The sequence below is a fragment of the Gasterosteus aculeatus genome, chromosome 2 (assembly GCF_964276395.1).
Source record: "Gasterosteus aculeatus chromosome 2, fGasAcu3.hap1.1, whole genome shotgun sequence".
NCBI lineage: Eukaryota > Metazoa > Chordata > Actinopteri > Perciformes > Gasterosteidae > Gasterosteus > Gasterosteus aculeatus.
Genome location: NC_135689.1, coordinates 16,550,362 through 16,577,922, shown reverse-complemented (window position 1 = coordinate 16,577,922; position 27,561 = coordinate 16,550,362). Strand labels below are relative to the sequence as shown.

Genomic DNA, 27,561 nt, shown 5'->3' with positions numbered 1-27,561 from the left:
TCCCTGTAATTGGACGGAATGGATCAGATATATCAAGGTGCAACGTGTTCCAACAGAAAATTGTGCCAGAGGGTAGAAAGTTGATTTAATGCGGCGTCGTGCCGAATTGCCCATTGAAACACCGTGTGCGCCAATAATGGGTTTATTCTGAAACACGAATCCGGAAGTGCTAAATTGTTACTCGTGCCAGTATCGATTTAACGTTAGCACACACTCAGAGTTCCAAACAGCTAGCCGAAATATGCTAGTATCTCTCCTTCCCGCAACATTTAGTCGATAATAAGCTGTTACTCAGACTTCTCACGCAAATATATCAGTCTTGTTCTCCGTAAACCTTTGAGATTGACTGCGCGCCTTCAAAACGCCTTGTTGTGGAGAAACTGGGGCGGTTTAAAATGGAGAGATTTACCGGCTGTGCCAGAAACTAGCCAACTGGTAGCAGTTAGCTTCGAGAGTACAACAAGTAAGGCGGCTGGCTAGGCAACCATTACTGTCGAAGCGGCTTCAGGCCGCCGGCTGTGAGCTACCGGTGTCAAGCTGCTGCCATAATAGGTAAGACGCCTTCATTTTACTACGTACCTTTTAGTTATTACACAGTGGCTCTGAACGCCTTCCGTCTTTTTAACACAGTAACATGTCCCGAACCTCGTCAACGTGGAAATACAACACGCCTGCGAAGTGTAGTCCTGCCTATGTTGTAAAGTTAGCAGGTTAGTGACATCTGTAACGCTAGTTTAACTAACGCTAACTCTTAACGTTACTTATTTCTGTACTTTTATGTCAGAATAGGAGCACTTTCTCAATACTGGGGCCATTCTTATCCGTCTGCCCAGATCAAAATATAAACCACCGCTATAGCATTTATTTGAAAATCTGTAATTGAAATTTAAACCGAAGAATAGCTTTTACTTGTGTCTGGAACTGTAAATACGGCTGACATTTTACTCCCTGATCTGGTATCCTCGCAGCTGATTGGTTCTGACGTTTTACTCGCTTATCTGGTGTCCTCGCAGCTGATTGGCTCTGGGTGGGATCAGTCAAGCCGCCCCTGAAGCTGATTGGCTGTGCTCGTTGTGTCGTTATTTGGCTCTGGTGCCTGCTAGCATCGGCAGTAGTTGCCGACATGAGATATAGCCGAGAACAATCAAGGGATTATTTTTTTTTTTCGACAACTTGTCTATCGACAGCGACCCTCATTTTTGACCAGTTATTGGCTGTCAATACATTGGCGTACGCATTTGCCTAATTATTGATTGAGTTATAGTTTTACGAGTTACAGCATGTGAAGTAGTGTGAAGACAACAGTCAATGACCATAGTCCTGCAAAAACACAACAGTCAATCCAACGCTCAGACAGGCATCACTGACTTAATATTTATATTATTTAAATTCATTCACTATAATCTTATTCACAACTTCAATTAGTTGTAATCTGCTAGACGATGCATTAAACTAGCAATAAGGTAACATTATTGAAGATAAAGTACCGCCTCAAGTGGTATAATACGGTTACCAGCGACATTATAAGTAGTAAGTAAATAGCTGCCTTTCAGCACAAAATAGTATTAATAGTATTGGCCACCAAACGTTGTGTATCGCATTTCAGTAGCCTAGAGGAAAAATAGTACTTGCCTGTAAACCGCATTGGGTCTCCTTGCAAGATCTCGCACCATCTAATTCACATCACTCATTACGTCCACCTGAATTGTCCGGTTGTGAATGCTGCATTGCCCGAAACCGATCATTTGTGGGATTTTCGGTGTTTTTTCAGCGATCGCCGCCGAGCTAAAGGCTGAAAATTGTTTTCTCATTTTTTTTCTTTCTTTTATTCTAACAGGAGGTAAAGTGTGACTAGTGGCCTATGAGGAAGCCACGTCGGAAAGGCCAGGTGGCCGCAGGAGATGGAACTAATGTCAGGAAGTCCAATGGGACAGTTGGCGGGCGTGGGGGCGCCCGCCAGCGATCCCCATCCCCTTACAGCCTCAAAGCATCTCCAAGTAGAGAAACCCTGTCTTACACGCAGGCGCAGAAGGTGGTGGAGGTGGAACTGGATGGTAGGCTTCATCGCATCTCTATTCTGGAACCCTTGGAGATCATAACTGAAGATGAGATGATGGCTCAAGACATTATTGAGTGTAACAGCAACAAGGAGAACAGTGAGCAGTCATCGCCTCCCACCAGCAGTGTCCCAACGGCCCGTAAGCCCACCACACCCAGGGGCCGCAGGAAAGACTCCAAATGTCCTGCTGTCAAGTCGCCACCACCTTCCAAGAACCACTGCCCCAACTCTCGTCCGCTGTCCCCCGAAAAGTGTAGCGAATCGCCGCATCAGCACATGACCCTGCCTGAACCCAAGTATCATGTGATCGAGACCTTCGCGGCAGTCGAAGCTCCGCCTCTGCCCGCGGCATATTACCGCTACATTGAGCGGTTCGCTGAAGACCTGGAAGCCGAGGCGGAATACGACATGGACGAAGAAGACACCGCCTGGCTGGAGATGGTCAATGCTGGTCGGAAGTCCGAGGGCTACTCGGCTGTCACGCCAGACAACTTTGAGCTGCTGGTGGACCGGCTGGAGGAGGAGGCGTACCGGGAGGCCCGCAGCCGGGCGCCCTCTCAGACTGCTATTGACGACGATGCCTTCTGCTGCGTGTGCCTGGATGACGAGTGCCTCAACAGCAACGTCATCCTCTTCTGCGACTCTTGCAACCTGGCCGTCCACCAGGAGTGTTACGGTGTACCGTACATCCCCGAGGGCCAGTGGCTGTGCCGCTGCTGCCTGCAGTCCCCTCAGAAACCGGTCGATTGTGTCCTATGCCCGAACCGGGGAGGCGCTTTCAAACAAACGAATGACGGCCGCTGGGCGCACGTCGTCTGCGCCATCTGGATCCCCGAGGTCTGCTTTGCCAACACCGTGTTTCTGGAACCAGTGGAAGGGGTCAGCAACATCCCCCCAGCACGCTGGAAACTGACCTGCTACCTGTGCAAGCAGAAGGGCCGTGGTGCGTCAATTCAGTGCCACAAGGCCAACTGTTACACCGCGTTTCACGTCACGTGTGCTCAGCGCGCTGGCCTGTTTATGAAGATTGACCCTGTGCGAGAGACAAATGTGAATGGGACTACATTCTCTGTTAAAAAGACCGCATTCTGTGAGGCCCATTCACCGCCAGGACAAGAGCCCGTCTCAGACGAGGAGGGTGAAGGGAGAGTGGTGGGCAGCAGAGGGAGGGCGAGCAGAGGAAGGAGTGCCTACACAGAGGGCCCGGCCACGCCGAAGAAAGGCAGGAAGGGGGAAGATGATGCCAAGCTGGATAAAAAGAAAGGGAAGAAGGGCTCGTCGACAGAACAACTCGCTGCTTCACCACAAGCACTGGTGCCTCAGATACCCACAAGCAGGTGCGATTTTATTTTTTTTCTTCTTCTTTTCTATTTTACATCTAACACAATCTGTAAATACAATAAAGTGTACAATCACATATCTGTTTTCTGGTGGAAATGCTTGGACCAATGTTAGTTAGAGGCAGATTGGTCTTACTGTCTTATCTCCATTGTGCAGGCTGAATATCATCTGTAAAGGAATCCTCTTCCAGAGAAAGAAACAGTTCATGCATCGGGTGCACAGCTACTGGCTGCTGAAGCGCCAGTCGAGGAACGGCGTGCCGCTGGTCCGCCGTCTGCACTGCAGCATCCAATCGCAAAGGACTGTTGAACAGGTCTTGGTAGGGAACCTTTCTATAGTGGCTGTCTTTGTTGATGATTACATTTTTTGTCCTGCTATTTAGCCTTTGTCCTACCAAATATTTCTAAAACCAACTGATTGCCTCTTAGATAGATCAAGTGTTGAAAAATGTGTTTCTACTTTGTAGCCTCAGGTGGATGAGAAGGTTTCTGCTGCAAGAGAAGCACTGAGATACTGGCAGAAGCTTCGGCACGACCTTGAGAAAGCCCGGCTGTTAGTGGAGCTCATGCGCAAGAGGGAGAAACTCAAACGAGAACAGGTACTTTGATGAGGGTTGACTACAATGCCATTTTAACCCTTTTTGATATTATGAAGGCGTACAGATACTATGATTATTTTACATGTCCATTAAACTGTAAACATTTTCATTCTTTTTTTTTTTTTGTCAAAAAACTGTTGCTCAGGGTTTTTCAATGTCCACGATATCTCAAACATATTCCGTTTTCTGTCTCTAAATGAATAAAGCAACACATTCACATGTAATAAGCAGAAAAGCAAGATAATTATGAATCAAACCTAATTAATTGAATGGTTAAAAATGTATAAATGTAATGTTTGTTATAGAGAATGCATTATTTCTAATGTGAGGTGTTTACCGATGTAGTCTGAGATGTCTGAATGGTCATTCTTCTCTCCTTGGATGTCTGCCAAGACTTTCTTCTGAATCTTTTATGGTTGCAACTTCCACATATGGTGACATCACATGCATATCTTCTTGCAACCGCAGGTCAAAGTTCACCAGGAAGCTCTGGAGATGCAGTTGACCCCAATGTTGGTGCTGCTCCGCTCCACTCTGGACCAGCTACAGGAGAAGGACACAGCCCAGATCTTTGCAGAACCAGTCGACATCAAGGAGGTTAGACGCCGTTACAACCCCCGTAGCCCGAGACCAGATGTGTTTAAACAGGTTGTTGCTGTGGAGAAGTTACTGAATTTACCAAAATTGTGAACTGATTTCAAGATGCAGATTAGAAACCTGTTTCTCCACTAGCATAATCTTTAGGTCCTGTCTGCTGTGAGAGGTGCTCATAACATACTTTAGTCAGATATTTTCTTTTACAGATTTAACAAAAAAGTTTGTGTCCATCAAAGCGATCGAAGTAAAAGCAAATGTTTTTCTACCTGCATAACAAGCGCAACCACAACAGCACCTCCTCTTTATACAACTTCCTTCATTACGTTCACACATTTCTATTGTATTTGTATGAATCCCTTCGGCCCATGACCGTTTAGAGTTCTGTTTTCTTGTCCTCAGGTCCCCGACTACCTGGAGTTCATCAGCCAGCCTATGGACTTTTCCACTATGCGCTCTAAGCTGGAGAGTCACACCTACCGCTCAGTGGCTGACCTGGAGTCCGACTTCCACCTGATGGTGTCCAACTGCCTCCTGTACAACAGCAAGGACACGGTCTTCCACCGGGTAGCGCTGCGTCTTAGAGACTTGGGGGGTGCCGTGCTGCGCCACGCACAACGCCAAGCCACCCACACCGGCCTGGACCTGAGCACCGGCATGCATCTCTCAGAGTCGCCACAGAAACGAGACTTTCGCAGCTGCACCTGGGACGATGGTAAGTTAACGTGGTGCGCCACAGGAAATGTGACAAGCACACGTCTGTTTTACTTCATGAACATGTCTTGATCTAATCATCTTTGATACTTATCTTGGTGCATGGTAAATGATCCGGTACAATTCATTATCAATGTTTAATTATTTTTCAACGATAACACATTAGTACACAGCAACTAAAGGTTTTTGTTGTTTTACAATTCCTTTGTGTGTCAATCACTCAGCCTTCGTTTCATTGCTTTTTTGAAGAAAACGTTTTTCTCATGTCAGCTGGTGGGAGTGTGCTCACCTGTGCATCCGGCTTGAAACCACCGTGCGCGATACAGAGTGGAGGAGAATTGTAAACGCGCGACTATGCCATATGCGAAAAAAATGCCATCATGTACAGGTCATTTAGCTCAGTGATCCCGGTCCGCAGACCGTTTGGTGCCGGGCCGCACCATAGAAAGGACTTTTTCTTCTGAAAAATGTGTTATTTTGAAAATTGACCTGATTCTCTCCTAATTATGTGCGCTCGTCCCTCTTGACATATTTCCAAAGCGTCACCAAGCGTTTTTCTTCACGTTTACAATTGTCCTCTTACCCTCCACGGCAGCGAACAGAGAGCGCGCGACTACTACCCCCCCATCCCAGGCAACTTACATTGCAGTTTTAACCCATATTTTTTTTATCTTTGCCCGGGGAGCAATTAGGGGTTCAGGCCGGCGCATGCTTCTGCGTCGTTGCGTCGACGCACTCGTTTCAATTCATGCTTCTTGCGTGTGTTGCAGAGCAATTCCCCGCCGGAACAACAGGCGGAGTAACGTGTTTTGTTGAAGACGACCTAGAGAGTCACATCTATTTGTTTATTTATTTATCATAGACTTTATTGCCCCGTGCATCGCCACTGCTGCTTTTCATCGTGGACACATTTGTCCCGTATTTTCCTCCACATCTTTGTGCACCTCTCGACCGGCGTTTGCGGCGATCTTCCTCCGTGAATCCAACCCGCTTCTACAACCCGCCAATGACTGCTTGTATAGGCGGTCACATTTACGCATTTCCTCCGACAAAAGTGCTTAAATATGATCCGTTCTCTCGTAAACATTCTTCGTTTTAATAATTGCGGTATCGGGCTATGAAAGCGGACATGTGAGACCCCGTAAAGGACGCAGTTAGCGGACCAATTGCAGCCTGGTGCGCTGCGGGAGGTTTGCGTTGCTTGCGTCGCTTTCGACGCGAGCCTAGAAAAATGGCTCGAAACACACAAGGACGCAAGGGGGTCTTGCGTCTGCGTCGCTCTGAAAACGCAGAAGCATAAATCAGGCTTTAGATGTCTTGCTCAGGGACACTTCGATGTGGGGGAGCCAGGGTTTGAACTGCCAACCTTGCGCTTCCCAGCGCACCCTCTCTACTCCATGCGCCACCGTCAACCCACGTAAATAACATAAGCTGTCTTTTAACAACGTTGGCAAAATGAACATTTTGACCATTGTGAGTTGGTTTATGATCAATTCCTTTGACTGGCCTTTAGGAGAAAAAACAGCAGTAGGTTCTGTTCTGTTCTCCTTTTGACGAGATCTAACTTCTTGTTTGCAAGTGCCTCAGTTCTTTGGCTCTTGTGCGTCGGCTGATATCAGCATTAAGCTCATGTTTGTTGTGCCGTTGTGGGAGATGCACGTCAGCCTAATCCCCTTTCTGTCGCGTCCAGTCGACAGCGTGCTGGATCCAGCCAACCGGCTTCACATGACGGTGGATGAACAGCTGAAGGAGCTGCTGGAAAAGATGGACTTTGTCTCCTCCATGCGATGCAGTGGCGCCCGAACTCGACGCATCCGCCTGCTCCGTCGCGAGATCAACAACATCCGCTACAGGCAGGGCCAGCACCCCCGGCACAGCCTTCACAACGGACATCTGAAGGAGGAAGAAGAAGATGACGACGATGATGATGAAGAGGAAGATGAGGACAAAGACGCCCAGGCAGACAGCAGTCTGTTGTCTTCGGACAAAGGTGGGTGGTGGGAAGCACTGACGCTTTGGCAGTATGAAGTTGCCAAATGCATGCACCTTAAAAGCCTCTATTTTCAATGAGACCAGTTGTGAACATGAGCTAACGGAACATTGTCCTCAGGTAATTGAGCCAGGGTCCCCCCCACGCACCAACCCCAACCACCCCACAGTCTCCAGTCTAGTAAGTAGGGGCCCACAGAGTCTCGTTAGCCATGGCTGCCTCACAACTCCTCTCTCCCAGTGCCCCTTGTGTCTGCACCTCTTCTGTACATCACTCTCATGGACTCACCACTCTCCATTGGCCACGTCCAGTCACGCCATGTCATCCCACTTCTGACCACTGGCCAGCCGGGTCAAACTGTCTCTCGCCACGATAGAGGTGCGCAGCACAATACCTGCGGTTTGTGTCCCAGTCTTGAAATACTGCCATGTTATCATCCTGCTGGCGTGCAGTAGTGGGCGCAAAGTTATGTATGCACCCGCCTTGATAAGGTCCTCCATATGTGGAGAACTCCCTTTGAACAGGTTGTACTGATAGAATGAAACGTAAGCCATTCAGTGTGAAAACTACACCCCCACATCACACTACATACTAAATGGGCATTCATTTGAAATGCACGCTGATGGAAATTGAATACAAATTTTCTCTTCTTCCAGATGACCTCAAATCCACATCTCCCCCGACACTGGAACCCACCGGGCCGGCGCCTCCTCCGCGACGCGGGGACGCACCTCTGGAACCGCCCACCCTGCGGCCGATCACAGGGGAGCCCCAGTCCTCCAGCTGGCCCTGCAAGCGCCTGAAGATGGACGACGACCTCTCGGATCTCCCCCCGGAGAACACAAATTGCACTAAAACACAGGAGCAGCGGGTGCTGCCGCCCCCCATTTTGCACAGCGAAGGACAGGCGTTTGCCAACGGCCTGCGCGAGCTCGCCGCTGTCCCGCGGCCCGTCAACGGAGGAGTTGGACGGCGAACCTCTGTGTTATTCAGGAAGGCTAAAAACGGAGCCAAGCTGTTCAGAGAGAGAGACGCCCTGCTGAACGGAAAGCTGCAGCAGGACAACAACTCGAGCAACGCCGCCCCCAACTCCGCGGCCAGTACCCCGTCATCAACACCGCTGTCCACGCCGTCGAAGACTCCGCAGAAAAGCCCCGGACCCCCCACCCTCAATGAACAATGGACCCCCAGTCGGCGGTGCTCGGATAGTGAGCTGGAGAAGACGCCAAATCATCCAAGCGGTGAGAGACTTTCTGTCAGGACCGCACGTTATGGCCAAAGATTAATATCGGGGTGTTCTGTAGGACTCTTGTCTGTATAACCGTATAACACGGTATTTTTTTTTTTCCTCGAGTAAACACATTAGTCCATTGAAGCGGAAAATAACCGCCGGCCACCTGAACGGCTGTTCAACCTCCAGTTTCCCTCCTGGTATTCTGAGATGGTTTTAAGATTTGTCATTTTCTTTCAGCACTGACCAACGGATTCACCAAGCAAACAGCTGGCGGCTCCGACTCTGAGGACATCCCTTGTCCTGTCCTGCACAAAGAAACGTAAGACGTGGCCCATCCGCTGGTTGCGATTGGCAGTGATTGACGATACACTGACAATGACGTTGTCTTCCAGCAGCTCACCAACCAAACGAAGCCTCGGCAAACCGGCTCTTTCCAAAATTCCCTTACTGGAGATCGTGAATGGAGACTCTGATTATACTGGTATGTTTCTGTTAAAGATGTCAACGGTTCACCTGAATTTAAATGTACCATTGTTCTCCTCTGTTCTCTCTCTCTCCTGGTCGCATAAGCATAACAATACAACAATTTCATTGGAAATATGTATAAATGTCATTTACTGCCTATTTTTAAGACCATTTTCCCATCTGCTGCTGTTTTACAGGCAATGGTCGTCTGCTGTCTGAGGATGGGACGGAGCTGGAGTCCTTAGCTCTGGTGTGGGCCAAGTGTCGGGGATACCCCTCCTATCCTGCTCTGGTAATTCCTCTGACTCTATATGAAGCAGTCGTATTAGCTGTCAACAGATGGTAAAAATACAATATATCATGAGAAACGCGTAAAAGTGCCTTTCAGAACAACATTTCCAGCGAGACGTAACCGTGTGTTGGTTCCAGATCATCGACCCGGAGATGCCCGAGGAGGGCATGCTGCACAACGGGGTGCCCATCCCTGTCCCCCCCAAAGAGGTCCTCTGTCTGGGGGAGCAGAGGCAGGAGGAGACCAACGAGAGGCTCTACCTGGTGCTCTTCTTTGACAACAAGCGGACATGGTGAGGGTCAAACACCGACGCCAAATCATACCTCATATCCACCATGATGATCATTTTTGTTAAAATTCATTCATAATAAAATGAGCACAATCCATTTGCATTGAACACACGTGCTTCATAGCTCTGAATCCTTGAAACTGGTGTAAAGAAGTGGTCATCTGTATTTCTGCGTCTGCAGGCAGTGGCTCCCACGAGACAAAGTGACGGCCTTGGGAGTAGACGACACAGCGGACAAGCTGCGCATAATGGAGGGCCGCAAGTCCAGCATCCGCAAGTCTGTCCAGGTGGCGTACGACCGCGCCATGATCCACCAGAGCCGGGTCAGCCACAGCCACGGCTTTGTGGCCTCCAACTACCTGTAGAGGGCCCAGCCGCTTTTCTGCCTGGTCTCAAAGCAGCAGGGGGTCCGGCCCCGAGATGAACTTGTATTGAATGAGGTCGGTGCAACCGGCGTCCTGGAACCACTAGTGTCCCGCCCACGCGCTGTTTGCATGTTGTCACGGTGGAGCTGTAGGTGCGGGTGGAGCTGCATAGAGGTGTCTGCTTACTCCACCTGGGTGTGTTGGAGCCATGCGTCTGGATCAAATGTTAAAGATCTTCTTTCTATCGTGCTACTGCCAAGGAATCGAATCTTCACAAGAGATTTGACATTATATGAAACACAGAAGACGTATGAATGGATCACTGCCATCTTTTATACAATAGCTTCTTACATTTTAATCTTTTACAGAGACACTTGTATATTATAAAAGGCACACGTTGTGTACATATGTATGTTAACAAACATTGATTTTATTTAACGTTGCTCTTTTTAAATGCGTATTTCAATCGAGGGGTAAATCGAGGCTGTGTATACTTGGAGATGAAATAATTCCCGACTTGCTGCAGTGTACTTTAACTTGTGATGTCATTTAATTGTGCAGCTTGTTTGTGCGAGTGTGTGTGTGTGTGCGCGCGTTCACAGCGTGCAAAACAATGAGCCAATTGTTCTTCATATGAATTCTCTTTTTGATACAGAGAAATAATTTATTTACGGGATCCAGAACTATAGAGAGAAAGTTATATTTGTTTGAGTTGAGAATTGAATCTTATTTTAAACCGATGACGTTTGATAAAAACATGCTGCCAACGTTTTTAACAGAAGTTCACATTCGGTTTGGTGATTTTACTCAAGACCAGCTGCCTTCGTTCACTGTCGACCCCCAAAATATCCTATTTATTGTCAAGAGACTCATCTTATCAAAAAAAATACACCTTTTATAAGCTTGTAGTACCTGTATATTTTACCCACTCACCAAATATTTTTGTCAAAACAAGCATTTCTACATTTTGGGAAATAAATGCTCTATTAAAAACCATTTGTGATACTTAACTGCAGTTTTTTTCTTACTTGAACCAAAAGGGAGGGCAGCCATGTTTGTATTGTAACCATTGTCACTGTAGTGTTTTCCATCAATGTGGGTCTTTGGTACTGAAAAGCACCTGAGTGCAAACACCTCGGCGGACAACCTGCACGTAAGTAACGGCGGCCGGTCCGAGCCAGTTCCCAGAAATTCCCTTGTGGCTATAGAAAGTTATTTTGGATAAAGAATTGAATCATATTCAAAACAAATGGAGTGATATTTTAAAACTCTCCAGCTGACATTTAAAATAAGTTTCGGTTTTGACCAAACTGCCATCATTCCCTTATGAATATTCAAGTGCTCCAAGTTTATCCAATGAGAAACTATACCTGTTTGTACTACCTCTGTATTTACTGTAATAATGGTTCTCAATAGCATTTTCACATGTGGAGAACTAGTTTCTCTGTTAACCTTTTGGGAAAGATTTTTTTTAATCAAAAGGTATTCTCAATTCTTATTACAGCATTTGGAAAATAATTAGATGGTTTACATCAAGAACCATCAGCTCAAGTGTGGTTAGTGATTTTAGTCAGAAAAGGAGCACACATACGGTTTTATTTTTTATTTCAACAATATTCAGCATTGTGAAAAGTAATGCTTATTGTAAATGTTAAGCTCTTTACAACGGTTATAAAAAAAAAGTGACCGATAACGTATATTTGGTCCAAATAAACACATTTCAGTCCCATCATGAGCTAAAAACTCATCGGATGAACCCCCGGATCGTCTAGTCCCTCTAACCAAACATGAAGCTGCGTCCTCCCTGTCAGTGTCCCGGCTGCCGTCTCGTCAGGAGGAGGTAGTTGTGACGGAGGGTCCGTAGCTCCGTCAGTCTGCCCAGCAGGCGACCGAACCGCTGCGGCCCCCCGCGGGCGGCTCCGGCCTGGGCCCCGCACACCCTGGACAGCAGGTCCAGGATCAGTTCTTGCATTTTCTCAACGCAGCTGGCGGCCTGCAGGGACGCGCGGTCTGTGGAACGGTGGACACACACACACAGAACCGGGGTCCGTTTGGTTGTGTCCACATGTAGCTGTACAGCAGAACAGAGCATTTGTCTTCAATCGACAGCTGCTTTCTTATTTGCGCCTTATTGCTGGTCTGACCTGAGCACAGCAGAGCGGTTGCAGTGAGCAGAGCGTATTCGGCCTCCGTCACCAGCAGCGTCGCCATGCTGTGGAAGAAGTTGAGCACCGGCCCGAAGAGATCCTCACTGCCTCCTGTTCACAACAGCAAACAGGAAATGGTTCATTTTTAGAAATATCTAGTCTATGACACGTAACCTCTTTGACAGAGGTCAAGTGGGGAGAGTCGGATCCACCTGAGTTGACCGGCATCCTGCTGTGGATGTTTTCCTTTGACTCTGCATTTCTCAGCCAGTTGTTTGTCGACATGCTAAAAATCTGCAGAGCTGATATAAGAAAACCAAGGAATTATTTACTGAACTGAAACTGAAGCAGAATGCTATAAACGTGTGTGTGGGGAAGGAGGGGAAGGTGGGGGAGGAGGGGGGGTTATTCACCTGGACTGGGGCTGGTGGGGTTGAGGGAGAACTGCTGTGCTGAGAGCAGGAACATGACCTCCAGCCAAGAGACCGACAACAGGGAGCTCTGGTCGGAGAAATCCAGGAGGTCAAAACCTGTGAGGGGGACGGCGTTATGAATGTTTTTATGATGTTCTTTGAGTGACAGCTGGATTATGTCACATCATTTGATGAAGCTCTATTTGGTATTCACATGTTTTCACTCCCTCGGGATCATCACTTGCTAGACACAATAATACGATATTGTGGTTCTGTACGTTACTCCATTATTCACCTTGTAGATTTTATTTATTTCTGAATCATCATCATGCCATCAGTATAAACCAACTTTAAAATCCCACAAGGCAAAGCGTGCCAACAAGTGTGTCTTTGTCATTTGTAAGCGGTATTAATATGAATGGGGGATAAACTGTTTGAATCCCCTTTATTTGATCTCATTTGCTTTTGCTTGTTATTTAAAAAACACGTATCTCTTCATTACAAATCACATGTTGTGAAGGTCACACAGTCCCGTCACGCTTACCTGGCACTGTTCTGGCAAACTGCAGCAGTCGATGCAGTTGTGGCGTCGCGACATCAGAAAAGCTCCCCGCCTCTTCTGCACACGACCACTCGAGCAACTGAGCACACGTACACGAGGGACCATGAGGGCGGCGTGAAAGCGCGACCGCGAACAGGCCGATGTCTGCAGCCCACGACTTACCCTGCAGGGGCTGCTGTCCTGCGCTTTGTACTGCCGATGCGCCTCCACCATCCGGTCCACCACCTGCTTCTGCTCTCGGGTCAAACTGGCAGACGGAGCCTGAGAGAGACGGAGGTTAACAACAAATTCAAATATCGTTTCACACGTGTTCCAACTATGAGATGGAAAGTACATTTTTAGTTGTTCTTTATTCTTTTTTTCCCCCTGACTTCTTTAAATAACATTTGTCGGGCTAATATTTTATGATAGAATCTATGGGTGTCTGTACTTGGACATTTCTGTGTGACGATTTACTGAGAGACCATATTAGGACATTTTTCTGATATACTATAAAACAACTTCTTTATGTGACATAATCCATTCTGAAGTTTTATGTTTCATAACATACTAAACTATGACTTATTTTACGACGTCCTTTAATGAGCATTTCACGACATTTTTCTGTCGTGCTACAGTACATCATGACATTTTTAGTGTAACAGAAGACAATTCTAGGACCTTTTTATGAAACCACATCGACTGGCATTTATTAGGACTTTTAAAAGTATATCAGGCCACTGGGTGAAATGTTTCAATGAATGAGCAGCGCTGCTTTAATGGCAAAAATGAGTGTTTTCACTTTCCCGATTAACCTGAAACAAGCATTCACATTTAGCCTTTCTGTCCCCAAACACAATACACTACCAATTATGGCAAGAATAAAATCCCCAACTGTAATCGTCAATATTACTAACTTTGTAACCAACCATGGAATTAACTAAACAACCACAGCAACCCGACTTCTAACTCCATGAGGCTGAACTTGGGATCTTGGATAATTCGTGCTGACAATGACGACGTTAACGCGCCGACGCCAAACAGGAATCACGTCTCCATGTTCACCTTCTCACTTCAGCTCACTGACCCATTGATCCCACCACCGCGTGGCAGAGGCACAGCTGCCCAGATGTGCTTCTTCAAATGTAACGCAATTGTTTCTGTTACCTGCCCCGGCAGCCTGCTGGTGGAGCTGACTCTCTTGTTGTACGCGTTCTCCTCTTCCTTATGTCCTCTGACTTGACCGACTTTCCTCAGTCGTTTGGACTGGCACTGCACTTCTGTCAGAAGGCCTGAGGAGAAACATGCATCTCAGGTCAAACGGGTACCGATGACGCCCGTCGATACTTAAGTTGAGTCACAGCAGACGCCGCTTACACTCAGCCAGCATTCCCACAGCGCGGCACTTCCTCAGCCGGCAGTCTTGGCACTTCCTCCTCATGTACATGTCCATCTCACAGCTGCCGCCGCTCTTGCAGTGGTACACGGCCTTCTTGGTCACACTACGCCTGAAGAAACCTGCGGGAAGAGAAGCGGGGAAAGAAAGCCCAGGTGAGCATAAAAACCTCTCCAGGTCAGCCTGTGAAATGTGCCCGCGTGGAGAAAAGCATTTGAAGGGTGAGAAAAACCTTTGCATCCCTCGCAGGTGAGAGCGTTGTAGTGGTACCCTGACGCTTTGTCTCCACACACCACACACAGCTCCTCCTGACCCCTGTTCTTCCCTCCCGACATCACCCGAGTCCTCCGCACCAGGGGCAGTCCCACCATCCCGAGCCCCTGGGCCTGGACGCCGCAGTGGGCCTGGAGGCCGGGATCACAGGGGGCCTCCATGCAATGGGGGCTGTAGTGGTACGGAGGGTGGCAGGGCTGCGAAGAGGAGGAGGAGGAGGAGGACGGAGAGGGGGTGGAGGAGGGTGGAGAGCCATAGAGGGAGAAGGGCAGGTTGGCGGGGGGGTACTGCTGCTGGCTGCAGGGGAGCAGCTGAAGGTCGGGGTCCTGTAGGGGGTACGCCAGAGGGTCAGCCAGCATGTCTGAAATAGAAAAAGGGGAAGTATTGTTTTAGGGGTCAGAGGTGTACGTTTAAAAATGAATGCAAGATCATCTGCAGTTTTGCTTCTATTTTTCTTTGGTACTGTTGTGTTTGGAGCTGTGACATAATTCTTTTCCATTAGAGCCGGAGCATCGAGTCATTTAGACGCGACACGTGACCGTTTTACTTCTTGGATCCGCACTGGTTCTGCCTTCCATTTGCACGATGGACATTCCTTCAGGTTGTGTCTACAATGCACAACTGGTGGAAGAACATACCAGCCAGTACGTTATGTGTCAAACATGGTCACTGGACCAACCTGCCCCCCCGAAATACTAAACCCCAGGAGTGTATCAATCCACAGGTAAAAATAGGAAATAGCCCATTTGCTCCTCGTAAGTGACATCTGCTATAAATAATACCAAATGCACCCTTTAAGAATGAATGTGTTTACATGCACACAAGCGCCCCGGTTTTCAGTTTGTTTTGATCTTATTTGGGATGTAATGTTTACAGCATAAGAAACCTGTATTTATGGCATTACACACACACCTGAACAACAAATACGTAAGACAATGGTTTGAACAAGTGCAATAGCGAGAACAGAAAACACTATTGCTACTAGTAAACTACGATTACGTTGTTGCAAAGTCACAGGAATGCGGTTTCCTGTGACTCGTGTGAACGCTGCCGTGGTTCTTGGGAGATGCAACGAGAAGCTGAGATTGAGGCCTTATTGCTTCGCTGAAACAGGATGCAGCTGAGAGCTCCCAGTGCCATCAAGGATTTTTGAATCCCCTTTTCTGGAAGCCTCACTCAGTCCGTTCGGTGTGTTGTGACGGACTGAAGCGTACGAGCAGCTTGTGTTCTGCGAGTCCCGCCGTCCTTTGAGAAAACATGTGCAAACCGAAAGAACAGCTGGGCCGGCACGACTGGGACGGCCGTGGGATTTTTATGTGCTGATTGAACGCAGAGCCCACCCAACTATCGGGGGTCTCGGGACTGCTGGGAAGGGAAATGTAAAGGCTGAAACATGACGACGGGAGGCTGAAGTCAATTGAAACGTATCTGCTTTTAAATGTGCGTCTTTAAGCCTTCAACGGGAAAACAAAGAACCAAAGAAGAAGAACCAAAGAAGAAGAACCAAAGAAGCGGCCTTCCAGGTCATCAGAATCATCACTGAATCATTAACCCGTCCTCGCTTCATCCCTGCGTCCTCTTTCGTTCTCTCTCCAGATGTTTCCTGTCTTCACTTCAGTGTGGCGGCGATGGTTTCGGGGGGGGGGGGGTCCTCGCTGTCTCTGCATGTGACAGCGCCGTGGATCGCACTGTTTGTAAACCATTTGAACGCTGTCTAAACACTCTTCAGCCTCCCTTCCATCCCACGCACCGGGGAGCCAAACAACACCAGCAATCTACCCCCCATAGCTGCTCCCCGACCCCTGTCTCAGAGGGCAGGAGGGGAGACAACGGGTGGGGGGGGGTTGTTGATGATACATGTCAGTATAAATAGATCCTCCAACGCACGCGCAGCCTCCCCGCGTGCTGTGAACGCAATGAGCCGGCTGAAACTCCTCAAGAACTTTTGTTGTCTGCCCCCATCAGCGAGTTCTCAGAGGCGGTAAATCAACGGCTAGCAGCTAACATGCTAACAGCACCAACAGGGCAAAGGGCAATCTGAGCGCTTACAGGGTTTAACGCGGCTTGAAGTGTGATGTCACAGGAAGAGGGTTTGATGACGGGTAAATTATTATAACGGGACGGCGCGGTCAGAGGTAACCGACGTGTGAGCGCCGCGCGGACGGGCGTCGGTTAGCTGGCCGGTCCGGCGCAATGAGAGAATCACGTGCAGCGGTCGGCACAGAGAGGAAGACTGGCTTAATTCTCTGCTCAGGTAGTCTTTACTGCGTTAAATCTATTATATATTAACCCACTGAGTAAAAGGCCCCTTTAAAAGCAGCCTGGGACAGTGATGGATATTGGGTGTTATTAAAATGTGCAAATGGGATTTAGATACAGAACGATAGGAGAACAAATGTCAAAGGCATCTGACTCTAACATCGTTTTACGTTTCTTATATCGTATTATATTATGTTACAATATAAAATAAGGGCACATAAACTAGGTTTAATAATCAGACTGATGTCCTCCAGAGCTTCCTCACATGTTGTTGTCAAGTCCACACATATTGCAAATAAATATGCTTTCTTTTCTGATACTCATATTTATATTGTCAAACAAGAAGGAAATGCATTTATTTGATATTTATATGTATAATTATACAATTCTGTCAAGCCATTAGTTGTATATACAGCATATACATGGATAGTATTTAACATAATATATGTATGTATTATGTTAAATACTATAAATGTATTATAATATTATATAATATATTTTACAAACAAAGTTGAGAAATGAACCAGGTACCAATAAGTCTATAGAGCAGCATTTGAATAAATTTACCACTGACAAATTGCACTGGAAGTGCTTTGAAAATAAAATCGACATATTGAAATCACATGAGACGTTGACTCTTGTGTCTGAATACGGAGTCATCTCTGTACCTCCTGGTTCAAATGTATTGGTGTCACATTCAACAGTCTAAGTGAGACATTCTTAATTCTAATGATTGCATTTGTTTATTCTGTAAGTGTTGTTGATATGTCCTACAACAGTAAGGAATCTGAAAGTCAGAGGCGGAGAATAGAACGTGAACGGAGACACGAGTGTCAGTGTGGACTCACCGTAATACTGGAGCTGCTCTGATGAGCAGTAACCGTCCGAGGTGGAGAGAAACCCTCCTGCCGAAAAGCTCATCTCCAACTCAGCCCACTCTCTCATCTGGACAGAATATCCCCTCGCCAGCTAGTAATACAGGATTTATCTTCACACACACTAGCAAAGACATAAACACACACGCACACAGTCAATTACTCACAGGATTCACATAGATATGAAGGATCTGGGAAGTGCGGAGACATTCCTCTATCCCCTGGATGCGTACAGGTCTCTTAGCTGTAGAGGCTCATGTCCCAGCCTATTTTTAAAAACAGAGAGGACGAGAGCAGCTGGTCCGTGGTGGATGATGTGCTGGAGGAGGTCTTAATTGTCCCCGGGGGATAGACGAAAGGGAAAGTGGGGACACCCAGGATGGACAGGGATGTGACTGGGGTCCAAACAGCTGGACCTGGCCGGGACTTCACAGATCGGAAAAAAAGAGGCCGGTTCGGGTGGAAGGAGGGAAAGACGGAGACTTTATCCCACAGAGTGAGAGACACAAAACACTCATTGAGTGTAAATATGTGTGTGTGCTTGTGCGCGTGTGTGTGTGTGTGTGTGTGTGTGTGTGTGTGTGTGTGTGTGTGTGTGTGGAGGTTTGGCCTCAGTGGATGTCTCCCAGAGTGCAACAGCTGGGCTGCAAAGAAGGACTTTCAGTTTAATACGATGAGTCAACAAAAACTATTTAGCATCTTTAAATGAATTGTTGTAACTTTTTTTTGGGGGGGGGGGTGAAATATTTCCTGTGAAGCTTGGTAAACTCAATGTCTGTTTGTCTGTCTCTCCCTCCATGTTTGTCCTCCAAGCCTTTGGGAGCGTGTTTACTTTGCTTTTGTTTACCGCTCTTCTGTTTGTGCTGCAGTTAATATTGGACAGCAGTTGGATTTAAGGGGCTCGGGGACCTCCTCCTCCCCCACAGGCAGTTAACCATGCCGGGCCGGAGCAAAAAGAGACGGGACCCCGAACCACCCGGCGTCAAGACAGAGGAGTGACCTCGGCACCCGTAACTCTCTGAGCGGGGCGGCTTGACAAGCAGCATGCTTAGTGGGGATTAACGGCGTCCTCCCAGCCGCATATCATCCTCACATAATCCCTTCCACTGGGTCATTATGGGAACCAGGCCTGACCGGGGGGGGGGGGGGGTAGTGGGGGGGGGGGTTTGTCAGCCGTGCTCGCGGTAGCCGCAGCCTTCACCAGAGCAGTTCGCGATCGATGCCAGTGATAAAAGACACAGGAATTCGGGAGCGAGCTGTGTAGCTCACACAGTGACTTTCCTTTGAAGATCGCGTCCAAAGGGTAAATCTGTGCACGTGCGATCGCGGTCCACACTGACTGATCAGTGTTTGGAGATAAATTGTGCGGAGGGTAAAAAGACAATTTAGAAAAAAGACAAATGAATGTCGTGGGCCCACAGTAACAGGATCAGTGTGAGCCTGTGTTTACATGGTGCAAATAACATTGGTGTTGTTATGGTTTGACAAAGGCCTTTTAGGAGCATCCAATAAACTTCTTTGATATTACATTGTCATATTGTAATTGTAAGCCTGTACGCCAACACGTTAACTATGAATAACGTGCATCGCTTCAGCAGGTACAATGTTTAACGTAACACAGCTCGTGAGCATGCTTACATTTTATTATTAACACAAAGAACAGCTGAGGAATTTGCTGTGATGGGATTTTGTATCGGGCCCATTTAATATCTGATAAAAGAGGGGAAGTCAGCGGACCACCAGCATTCTTACAGTTCATCCCTGTTTCACGACTATCAATCGATTAGTAGTGGAAATATTTGACTTAAACCCACAAATGTCAACCACACAGCTGAGCTAAAAGAAAAGTCTGTACATCACTAAATTCCATAGTTTTCCTCTGGGAACGTTGGAAGCTTCTACCAGCTTAATCCTGTGAATAGTTGTTATTCTTCTATAGAAGATGAATGCATCCGTGGATGAATTGATGCTTCTTTGCTAAGAGATCAAATCCGAATGAAGTAACATAAACTCACTTTATTCCCATTCCAACCAACTGGTTTGATCTGCACTCAGGCATCATTTTCAGACTCCAACGCCAACAACCAAAGATGCATCCACTGCTAAAAGAAGAGAGGTGGTCCGATTGTGTTTTTCTCCATTAATATCAGAGTGTCATGACCAAACAAGCGTCAGACATTCCTCCAGCTGTCTCTGACCTCTGAGGACCGGGCGGAGGCAGCGGTGCCAGAAGCGACGCTGAGCGATGGAGACCGTGTCCGAGAGCGTGCAAATGTCGCCGTGGATCTTCAGGAGGCGTCACACTGTTGGACACATCGTTGGACACGGGCCTAACGATGAGTGCTCGCCCTCGTGGGAGATGAGTGTCACGAAAGAAGAGGGAGAGGAGGGAGCAAAGCGGTTCATGTCATGCACCGACAGCTCACTTGGGACTTTCGGCGTGTTCCCTGAACTAGGTTTCTTTCAGCAGACAAACTAACTGCACCCTGGACGATGAGGCGAACACAAGAGCAATCAGAGCAAAGTGCAGCGCTTAAAACGTAACGCACAACAAAACACACGGCAACGAAGTTAAGTCCCCCTCAGAATAAAGTGACGTGCTTTTCCTGACACCTCCTGAACTCGGTAGTGGTGGAGCCCCGAGATCAATGCAGCACATCGGGAATGTCAAATAGTTCTCACGACTCGGAAGTGATTTCGTTGAACCCATTTGCTATGTTTTCTGAGCCTGAGCACGCTGCAATTAAATACATGTTGTGTAGAGAAAGTGGCCACCGTTAACGTCACCTGAACCTTTGTCAGCTGGTGTGGATGACAAATCTGTCAAAAACTGACGCCGCGGCATCGTAACAAGCTGCTCTTTAAGCTTAAAGGTGTGCGTTGGCTTGGCAACCGTTGATGTTGCGGTTGTGTTACCTAGAAGCAGTTAGTGGACTCACCGCTGATGAAGGGAGACTTCCTGCTGCACCGAGTGTCCGACGTCCTCTCCCTTCGTCCAACTATCTCACGTTTTGTAATGTTGACTTCAGCCCAGCCTCCATGCTCTCTCTCTCACACACACACACACACACACAATCACAGAGTAAACACTGAGCTGCCCTTGATGTGTGTTTTAGCTGGACATGTAGAAAAGTGACCAAAGACCTTCTCTTTGGGTAAATGTTCTCTTGCATCAGTGAGAGGAACACATTTCCTACAGAACCTTTATGGGGGGTCGTTGGGGAGACATGGAAAATAAAGCTTTCTAACGGAAGTATTTAGAGGTTAAGTGTGGACGGTCTGACGTGGTAAATTTAAGATATCGCCCAATTGGAAATATCCTATAAAACCTTTTGGTGGGACATGGGATTTTAACTGGCAACCCGAGTGAACACGTTCCCGTCCTACTTGTAGCAACTGGAATCACCTCATTAAGAAATTCCCAGTATGGAGTGTTTATAAACAGCCTCTTGTTCATCCCTCGTGATGGATGGATGCTTCCTATCACTGTTCTTCCTGCTAACTCCCCGACGCGCTGAGCAATCGCTCTGCCACTGTTTCACAACCCTCCGACCCCCAAAACACACACACACGCACGCACGCAGGCACGCACGCAGGCACGCACGCAGCGAGGGAAAGTGTGTGCGTGCGTAGGCGTGCGAGGGAGGAGGGTGCATCGGAGGGGCCAGCGTGAGTCTGCTAATGACCACAAACACGGCTGTCAAGGCCCCCCAGGAGCAGGTCAAACAGTCGGCAGAGGTTCAGGTCAAGGAAGGCAAAGGTCAAGGCCAAGCGCAGGCCTCGGCCGGGCTGAAGAGAAGTGGGAGGTGAAGAGGGATAACTGTACGGGAGGAAGCGCCCCTCGGGGTGTTTTTCTTCTCAAGAGCCCAATGTCTTCATTTCGTAAAAACAATAAAATTATTATGATATGACCGCGCAAAAAAAGTGAGCCAAGACTCAAAAAACAAAGAAAAGGACTTTATTGTTTAATATTTACAGTACACTGACCGAAGTTCTCTCAAAGTACAAAAGTTACTTTTGTTGTGCAAAACAGAGAATTAAAAAAGAAGAAAATGTCTAAATGTGTGTGGTGTAATTTATTACCTGTGCAAACCAAACTGGTCAAGCTTCTGTATTTATAAAAAGCTAAATCAAATGAACAAATAAATATTAAATTCCCCAAAATGTGATTAAAGCACTTGGTGTAAGCATCTATTTGAAACAGACTCAATACAATTTACACTTGAAATCAACCGCATGATTTTCTCGCTTTGCGGTGGGAATCTACATGGCAACAGGAGGAAACTGGGGGTCACAAGGTGCGTTTGGCAACTTAAAAACCCCACAATGTTTTGAGAGAAGCCCCTGTGCGCTCTGCCCGGCTAGAGGAATTCTGCGTCTTTATTAGGTCTGAAATCATTTTGAGTTTGTGACCTAAAATGAAGGAGGATTTTGGTTTGACAGGAGTTTTTTTAATCCATTTCAAACACCTGAAACCTTCAACCGGCCTTTTAAATCTCCAACGTTAAGAGAATTGTGAACCATAAATCACTGTCGCTGTACCTAAGTGGAGGACTTGATCCTCCACGGTACTTTTGTCGATAAACCAAAAAAAAGCATAAGAAATTACACTATAAAATCGCACCAAACTGTTTTCATCTGGATTCTGGAAGTGTGGATTTGACTGCAGGCAAGCGTCTGTTCTCGTCCCACCGGTAAACACTCGCTTTAGCTCCCAATCAGAGGCGTCGTCTCACCGTGGCCGGCAGCCACCCCCAACTTGGCTTCGCGGTAAATGAAGAACTGGAAGGAGATCTGAACCATAACGTTAAGGAAATCCAAAGAAATCCTGGGAAAGTATCTTTAAAAAATATATATATATTTTTTCCATGCAGCTAGAAACAAACATGGCAAGATATTTTTTAACCATTAAGAGATGCAATTAAAACATGGGGTCATCCGTATTTACTGAATACCACTCTTTTACATCGGATGTATTCCCAACTGTGCTTCAGGGCTACATAAAACCTATATAAATATAATGTATATTATAATAATAATAATATAATGAATAAAGTCTCAGGTTTGCCGTCATTAAGATCCCAGATATTTATTTGTGCAGCATACGTGTTTGTCTCGGAGTACGTGTCGAGGCTGCGTCCTTATACTCAGCAATTGGCCAGTATCTAAAATAATACATTTGCTGAGTGACTTCCTGGAGTCTTCCTCTCTGCTCTTTGCCTAAACTAAGCATGAGCGAGCGACCCTTTAACTGAAGTATTATATCCGTCAGAAAGATATTGCTGTGATCCAGATGTTTAATTTGATCTTGGTACAAACTAAAATCACTGATCATCAGGTCAAATTTTTTATCGCAGATGTTCTCATACTACGTCCTACACTTTTGTGTGGCGCAACGAGGCACACGGCCTCCAGGAGGTACCAATAATGGCTTCCACACTCCTGTTTCTTTGCTAGTAAACGCTTGTGCTTGAGCCTTTGATGCTTTATATTGTGTTACAACACGCTCACAGTCATGAGACCTAAATCAATCTGATGAAGTGTCACGTCTTGCAGCTAAGCCCCGCCTAAAATGTAGCATGCATGTGGTATAAATGGAGCCCGGCGGCCGCGCAGCCACGGCTTTGTTTTGCAAAGGATACAAAGAGGTCTAAGGAGAGGGTGCCGAGGCTGCCGATGAGCCAGGGCAAGTGGTGGATTATGTAGCTTTTTTCGCCCTGGCCATCATCAGGGTTCTTCAGCAGGACACTGAGGCCATATGTGGTGTTTCCCAGGATGACCAACGCGAACAGGAAGAAAGAGACGCCCTCTGTCGACTTCCTCTTGAACTGTGGGCAGAAGAATAGAGGATGTCAAAGACGCAGCCACACCGTATTGTCCAGAAGAGAGATATGTGCAGATTGCAGATATCCAAAACTCCTCCTGCTTCATATTCACTGGTGTTTCCAACGACTCTGCCTCTTTCACTTTTTATTTGTTGCCGATTCAACCATAATTATCATTTGACATACATTTCTAAATGTTTAACTATACCGGTCATTTTAAATGTGGAAATATTTTGCTTGTGCATGTTTTTAATGTTACGTATTGAGTACCTGTTGATTCCGAACCCAATATTGAAACATTATGTTTAGAACTTGTACTGTGTAATGTTCAATCACCATTACCGTTATAAGAAAATATGTGCAAACAAAAAATATAAAGAATAAAATTATTATTTGATAGTAATATTTAAATATTATTAGTCATTTGTTATTAGTGTTAGCATAAGTATTTGTATCCACTAACGTCTACCATCTACAGCATGCAGCCGATAGTACTTTGTCACACTCACATTAGTGTACATCTGGGGAAGTCTGGAAAAGAGGTAGAGAACTGACGACACTGAGCCGATGGAGAAGCCGATAATTTCCCTGGAGCTAAAAGCCTGAGGAAACAGAGCGGCACACACAACACGATTAGACCGGCAAAAAGCATTACATTAGTTCCCACCCTCACAATAAACATGGGAATTTGACTCACCTTGATGGAACTAGCATCGGACACCGAAAGCAAGGCGCGACCTCTGAACTCAGAGGGAACGACTTCAGGCAGGGGCCCTAATCCGGGGAGGTGGACGAGGCTCGTGGTGAAGCCGAGGACACAGACAACACCCACCACGTGCAGAACCCTCCTGTCTGCGGAAGAGACAACACCTGGGTTCAGCATCAATACCAGGAAAGACATCTCAGCACATTCCAAGACAAAAGGACATTGAGTCAGAGTTCAAAAGTAGTGGAACAGACACAGCAACATGAGGCATGTGATGATATAACAGGGTACAGCAATAAGCAGCTTCCTCTGTCTGGACTAGTGTTAACCTATAAACAGATAAAACTGGTCTTAGACATCAGCAGGACAACAATAAAACGTGAATCTTATAGCGTGCATGCGTTATATTTAGTAAAAGAAAAAAACACTCACTTTCTAACATCCTGTTCCACATCTTGTAGTACAAGTACATGCCCAGCATCAAAAGGTCAGCAAAAACATAATAAATGGCTGTATAGGTCTGGATGACAAGAAGAAAGACACATGTAGACATTTTTTCCATCATTATATCATCAACATTATAATTGAATTATATTAAAAAACATCTATTGGTGTTGTTACTTAACACAACTAGTAAGCAAGTAAGTAAACAGGTCAATTAACAGAAAAATAATCAATGAGAACTTGAATAATCAAATGCACATAGCACAAACAACAATTATTTGTTGCGAGCAGTTGTTGTTTTCGTGATTTCAATTGATCATTTCTTTTGACATTTTACAAACCCAAATTAACCAATAAATAGGAATCCTTCATAGAAACACCCGATACACTGAGAAGGCCTTAAGACCACCACAAGTCACCTGAAGCGGGAGCTGGTTTGCCAAGAAGGATCCCACCAGATTACAGGTGTCGCCTCCCAACCACAGCAGCAGAAACCAGATGGAGATGGCCTGGTCCATGTTCCCCGTCCTGCACGACCTGTGGTACTGCCTGCAATCACAACCGACCGCCACGGTCACACATCACGTGCAGACGGAGGAGCGCCGGCTCTGGAGACTGCGGGGCCACTTACGGGAGTGAAGACACCATGAAGCAGAGGATGGACAGGAGGCCCAGGTAGATGCTGGCCATGTCCCTCCCGTCCTGCGCGCATTCCCCGAGCCCTTCCCAAACCCACGCGGACCCGTTCGGGCAAAGGGACGTCAAGTTTCCTTGAGTGCTCCAGCCAAAGGCCGCACGCGTGAGGACTCCGTCTGTCATCATAGACTGCTGGAGAGTTGAAAAAAGGGGTATTTAATTATCCGTATAATAAAAATGAAAACCTACGCCAGCCTACAGACAAAGCTGCCGCGGTGTTTTCCTGGCCAGCGCCAAACAAACACGGCAGGAGACTCGCAGTCCGTCTCTGACCGTTTGGCACAGGTGTGACGAGCGTTTTGGTTTGAATCCGCTACAACAACACAAGAGAGAACGCGACCAGCCGCGACGCAACACCGCGTCCCAAGCGGGTTACAACAACACACCTGAACGACGTGTTGGTGTCTTCGTTTCTAAACGTGTAAATAACGTTACTAAAATAGACTATAAACAGAGTCACGTTAAACACAATTGTTAATTGGTTAAGTTAGCCATTCAGCTAACGTTAGCTAAATTAGTAACATTAACAACCGACTGAGAGACGGTGAGATTTTGCCTGAAGGCGTCCCGTCTAAATTGGCTGAAAAGAACTAGACGGTAAATAAGTAAAGCAAATGAATCTTGCCTGTTGGGCCACTGCCATGTCGACAGAGTCCTTAGCCGAACGAAAGCCTCCCGGACACTGTGGCAACAACACGGAAGCTGGCTGACAAACACGGCCGCGTCCGCGAGCTGATTGGTCGCCGGGTCGATACGTCACCAGCACGCGCATCGAAAGTGGCACGTGACCGGCTCTCGGCTCCAAACAAGTACGTCCTTTATAACAAAAGTTAAATTGGGATCGGGCTCCAGGAATACAGGTTGCGTAAATTTAGGATAAATATCCCTAGACGAGGTTTGGACATGTGAGACCGCATCATTTGCTAACGTACATTCTAACACAATCTGATTTTAAGATACATAAAAGTAGTATATGGGGTTTTTCAGTTTTTGCATCAGAATATTCTGACACAACGATCGTCTGTAATAATTTACTTTCCCCTTTGAGTTATGATTAGAAGGTTAATGAACTGTATTCTGATTAAAGTTCATCAGTATAGAACACTCTCTGGTCGATATATATATCATAGACAAAGCAGTTGAACAAGCCAGCGGAACACTTCTATTATCAATACTTATCTGAGACGAATCATTCAACGTCCCAGAGATTACACATTTCACACCCTCTCATCACATATCTACGAGCCTCGTCAAATCCCATCATTTCTGTCCACACGGTAATTCAGTCATTAGCCCCGAAGGCCTCTTACATTCTTTAACCCACTTTGCATTTTAGTGAGTTGCTGCAAAAAACAATACACAAGGTGATTATATAATATGACCAGGTTTGAGTTAAAGCGGAGTAAAGCAGGCTTGTATGCAAACGGCCCACTCAGTGAACTTTGGCTTCATCGGTGAGTCATCTCTTCCTGTTAAATACTAAGCTGATCAGATGGCTAATAGTCATCAAAATAAAACAAAGGCTACTTTAAAAAATATTTGCACCTATTGAACCAGATAACAAGGACAAACAGTTGTCAAGAGAAAACATCCTACCAGTGATTGGAAGAAAGAGGATTTCTAGAGCTACTGCCGATCCACTTCAAATGGGGAAGCGACGGGTCGCCAGACTCATCGGTCACAGCCGCTGACGTCGGCATGTGCGTTTCATATTTCCAAGACGGCGGCTGAAAAGGAAGTTTTGACTGATCGCGTGCTCCTCGTGAAGTGACCTGTGGTTCGGTTTAAGGCGTCAATGTGCTCGCAACGACAGAAAGAGGATCTTGTAATTTATTAGCCGAGGTTGCGATCATTTTTTTTTTTTATGTGAATGGGGGACTTTTTCTTGGCATAGAGCCATCAACCACAACACTGTAAAGTTCACCGTTTAAATCACTTCCACTAGCCGTGGCGTAGCACATGTAGTATACACATTGATTTGGATGTACTTTTGCCACTGTGCTAGTATGTTGCTTATCAGAGGTGGGGCCTTAATGTAAAGATAT

The 27,561-nt window shown here is 46.6% G+C and overlaps 3 protein-coding genes across 12 annotated transcripts; 1 reads left to right on the top strand and 2 right to left on the bottom strand.

Annotated features, from left to right (window-relative positions):
* Positions 1-175: 175 nt before the first annotated feature.
* Positions 176-10,951, top strand: brpf3b (bromodomain and PHD finger containing, 3b). Of its 3 annotated transcripts, none has more exons than XM_040193627.2 (13): positions 176-552; positions 1,838-3,396; positions 3,557-3,719; positions 3,867-3,998; positions 4,467-4,595; positions 4,995-5,307; positions 6,997-7,296; positions 7,953-8,537; positions 8,768-8,849; positions 8,923-9,011; positions 9,193-9,287; positions 9,425-9,579; positions 9,758-10,951. In XM_040193627.2, exons 2-13 carry the CDS (start codon positions 1,862-1,864, stop codon positions 9,939-9,941), a joined length of 3,762 nt encoding a protein of 1,253 aa, XP_040049561.2. In that variant the 5' UTR covers positions 176-552; positions 1,838-1,861; the 3' UTR covers positions 9,942-10,951. The 3 variants fall into 3 exon arrangements, with proteins under 3 accessions (XP_040049561.2, XP_077941393.1, XP_077941385.1); XM_078085267.1 differs by having other exon boundaries at positions 179-552; positions 8,926-9,011; XM_078085259.1 differs by lacking the exon at positions 176-552 and adding an exon at positions 626-710.
* Positions 10,952-11,529: 578 nt separating this feature from the next.
* On the bottom strand, positions 11,530-20,926 carry nr1h5 (nuclear receptor subfamily 1, group H, member 5). 7 transcript variants are annotated; one of them, XM_078085302.1, is made up of 12 exons: positions 20,044-20,846; positions 19,861-19,944; positions 17,819-17,969; positions 14,671-15,072; positions 14,420-14,560; positions 14,210-14,334; positions 13,226-13,324; positions 13,046-13,142; positions 12,502-12,618; positions 12,301-12,390; positions 12,086-12,199; positions 11,530-11,951 (listed from the first exon to the last, which is right to left on the bottom strand). In XM_078085302.1, exons 3-12 carry the CDS (start codon positions 17,913-17,915, stop codon positions 11,749-11,751), a joined length of 1,485 nt encoding a protein of 494 aa, XP_077941428.1. In that variant the 5' UTR covers positions 17,916-17,969; positions 19,861-19,944; positions 20,044-20,846; the 3' UTR covers positions 11,530-11,748. The 7 variants fall into 7 exon arrangements, with proteins under 7 accessions (XP_077941428.1, XP_077941434.1, XP_040049563.1 ...); XM_078085308.1 differs by having other exon boundaries at positions 19,861-19,947; positions 20,044-20,835; XM_040193629.2 differs by lacking the exon at positions 19,861-19,944 and having other exon boundaries at positions 20,785-20,926.
* Positions 20,927-21,787: 861 nt separating this feature from the next.
* On the bottom strand, positions 21,788-27,277 carry slc66a1 (solute carrier family 66 member 1). 2 transcript variants are annotated; one of them, XM_078085340.1, is made up of 8 exons: positions 27,113-27,277; positions 25,452-25,648; positions 25,240-25,369; positions 24,809-24,896; positions 24,368-24,522; positions 24,180-24,272; positions 23,488-23,673; positions 21,788-22,639 (listed from the first exon to the last, which is right to left on the bottom strand). In XM_078085340.1, the coding sequence occupies exons 2-8, from the start codon at positions 25,640-25,642 to the stop codon at positions 22,553-22,555; spliced, it is 930 nt and encodes a 309-aa protein (XP_077941466.1). In that variant the 5' UTR covers positions 25,643-25,648; positions 27,113-27,277; the 3' UTR covers positions 21,788-22,552. The 2 variants fall into 2 exon arrangements, with proteins under 2 accessions (XP_077941466.1, XP_040049574.2); XM_040193640.2 differs by having other exon boundaries at positions 26,142-27,129.
* Positions 27,278-27,561: the final 284 nt, after the last annotated feature.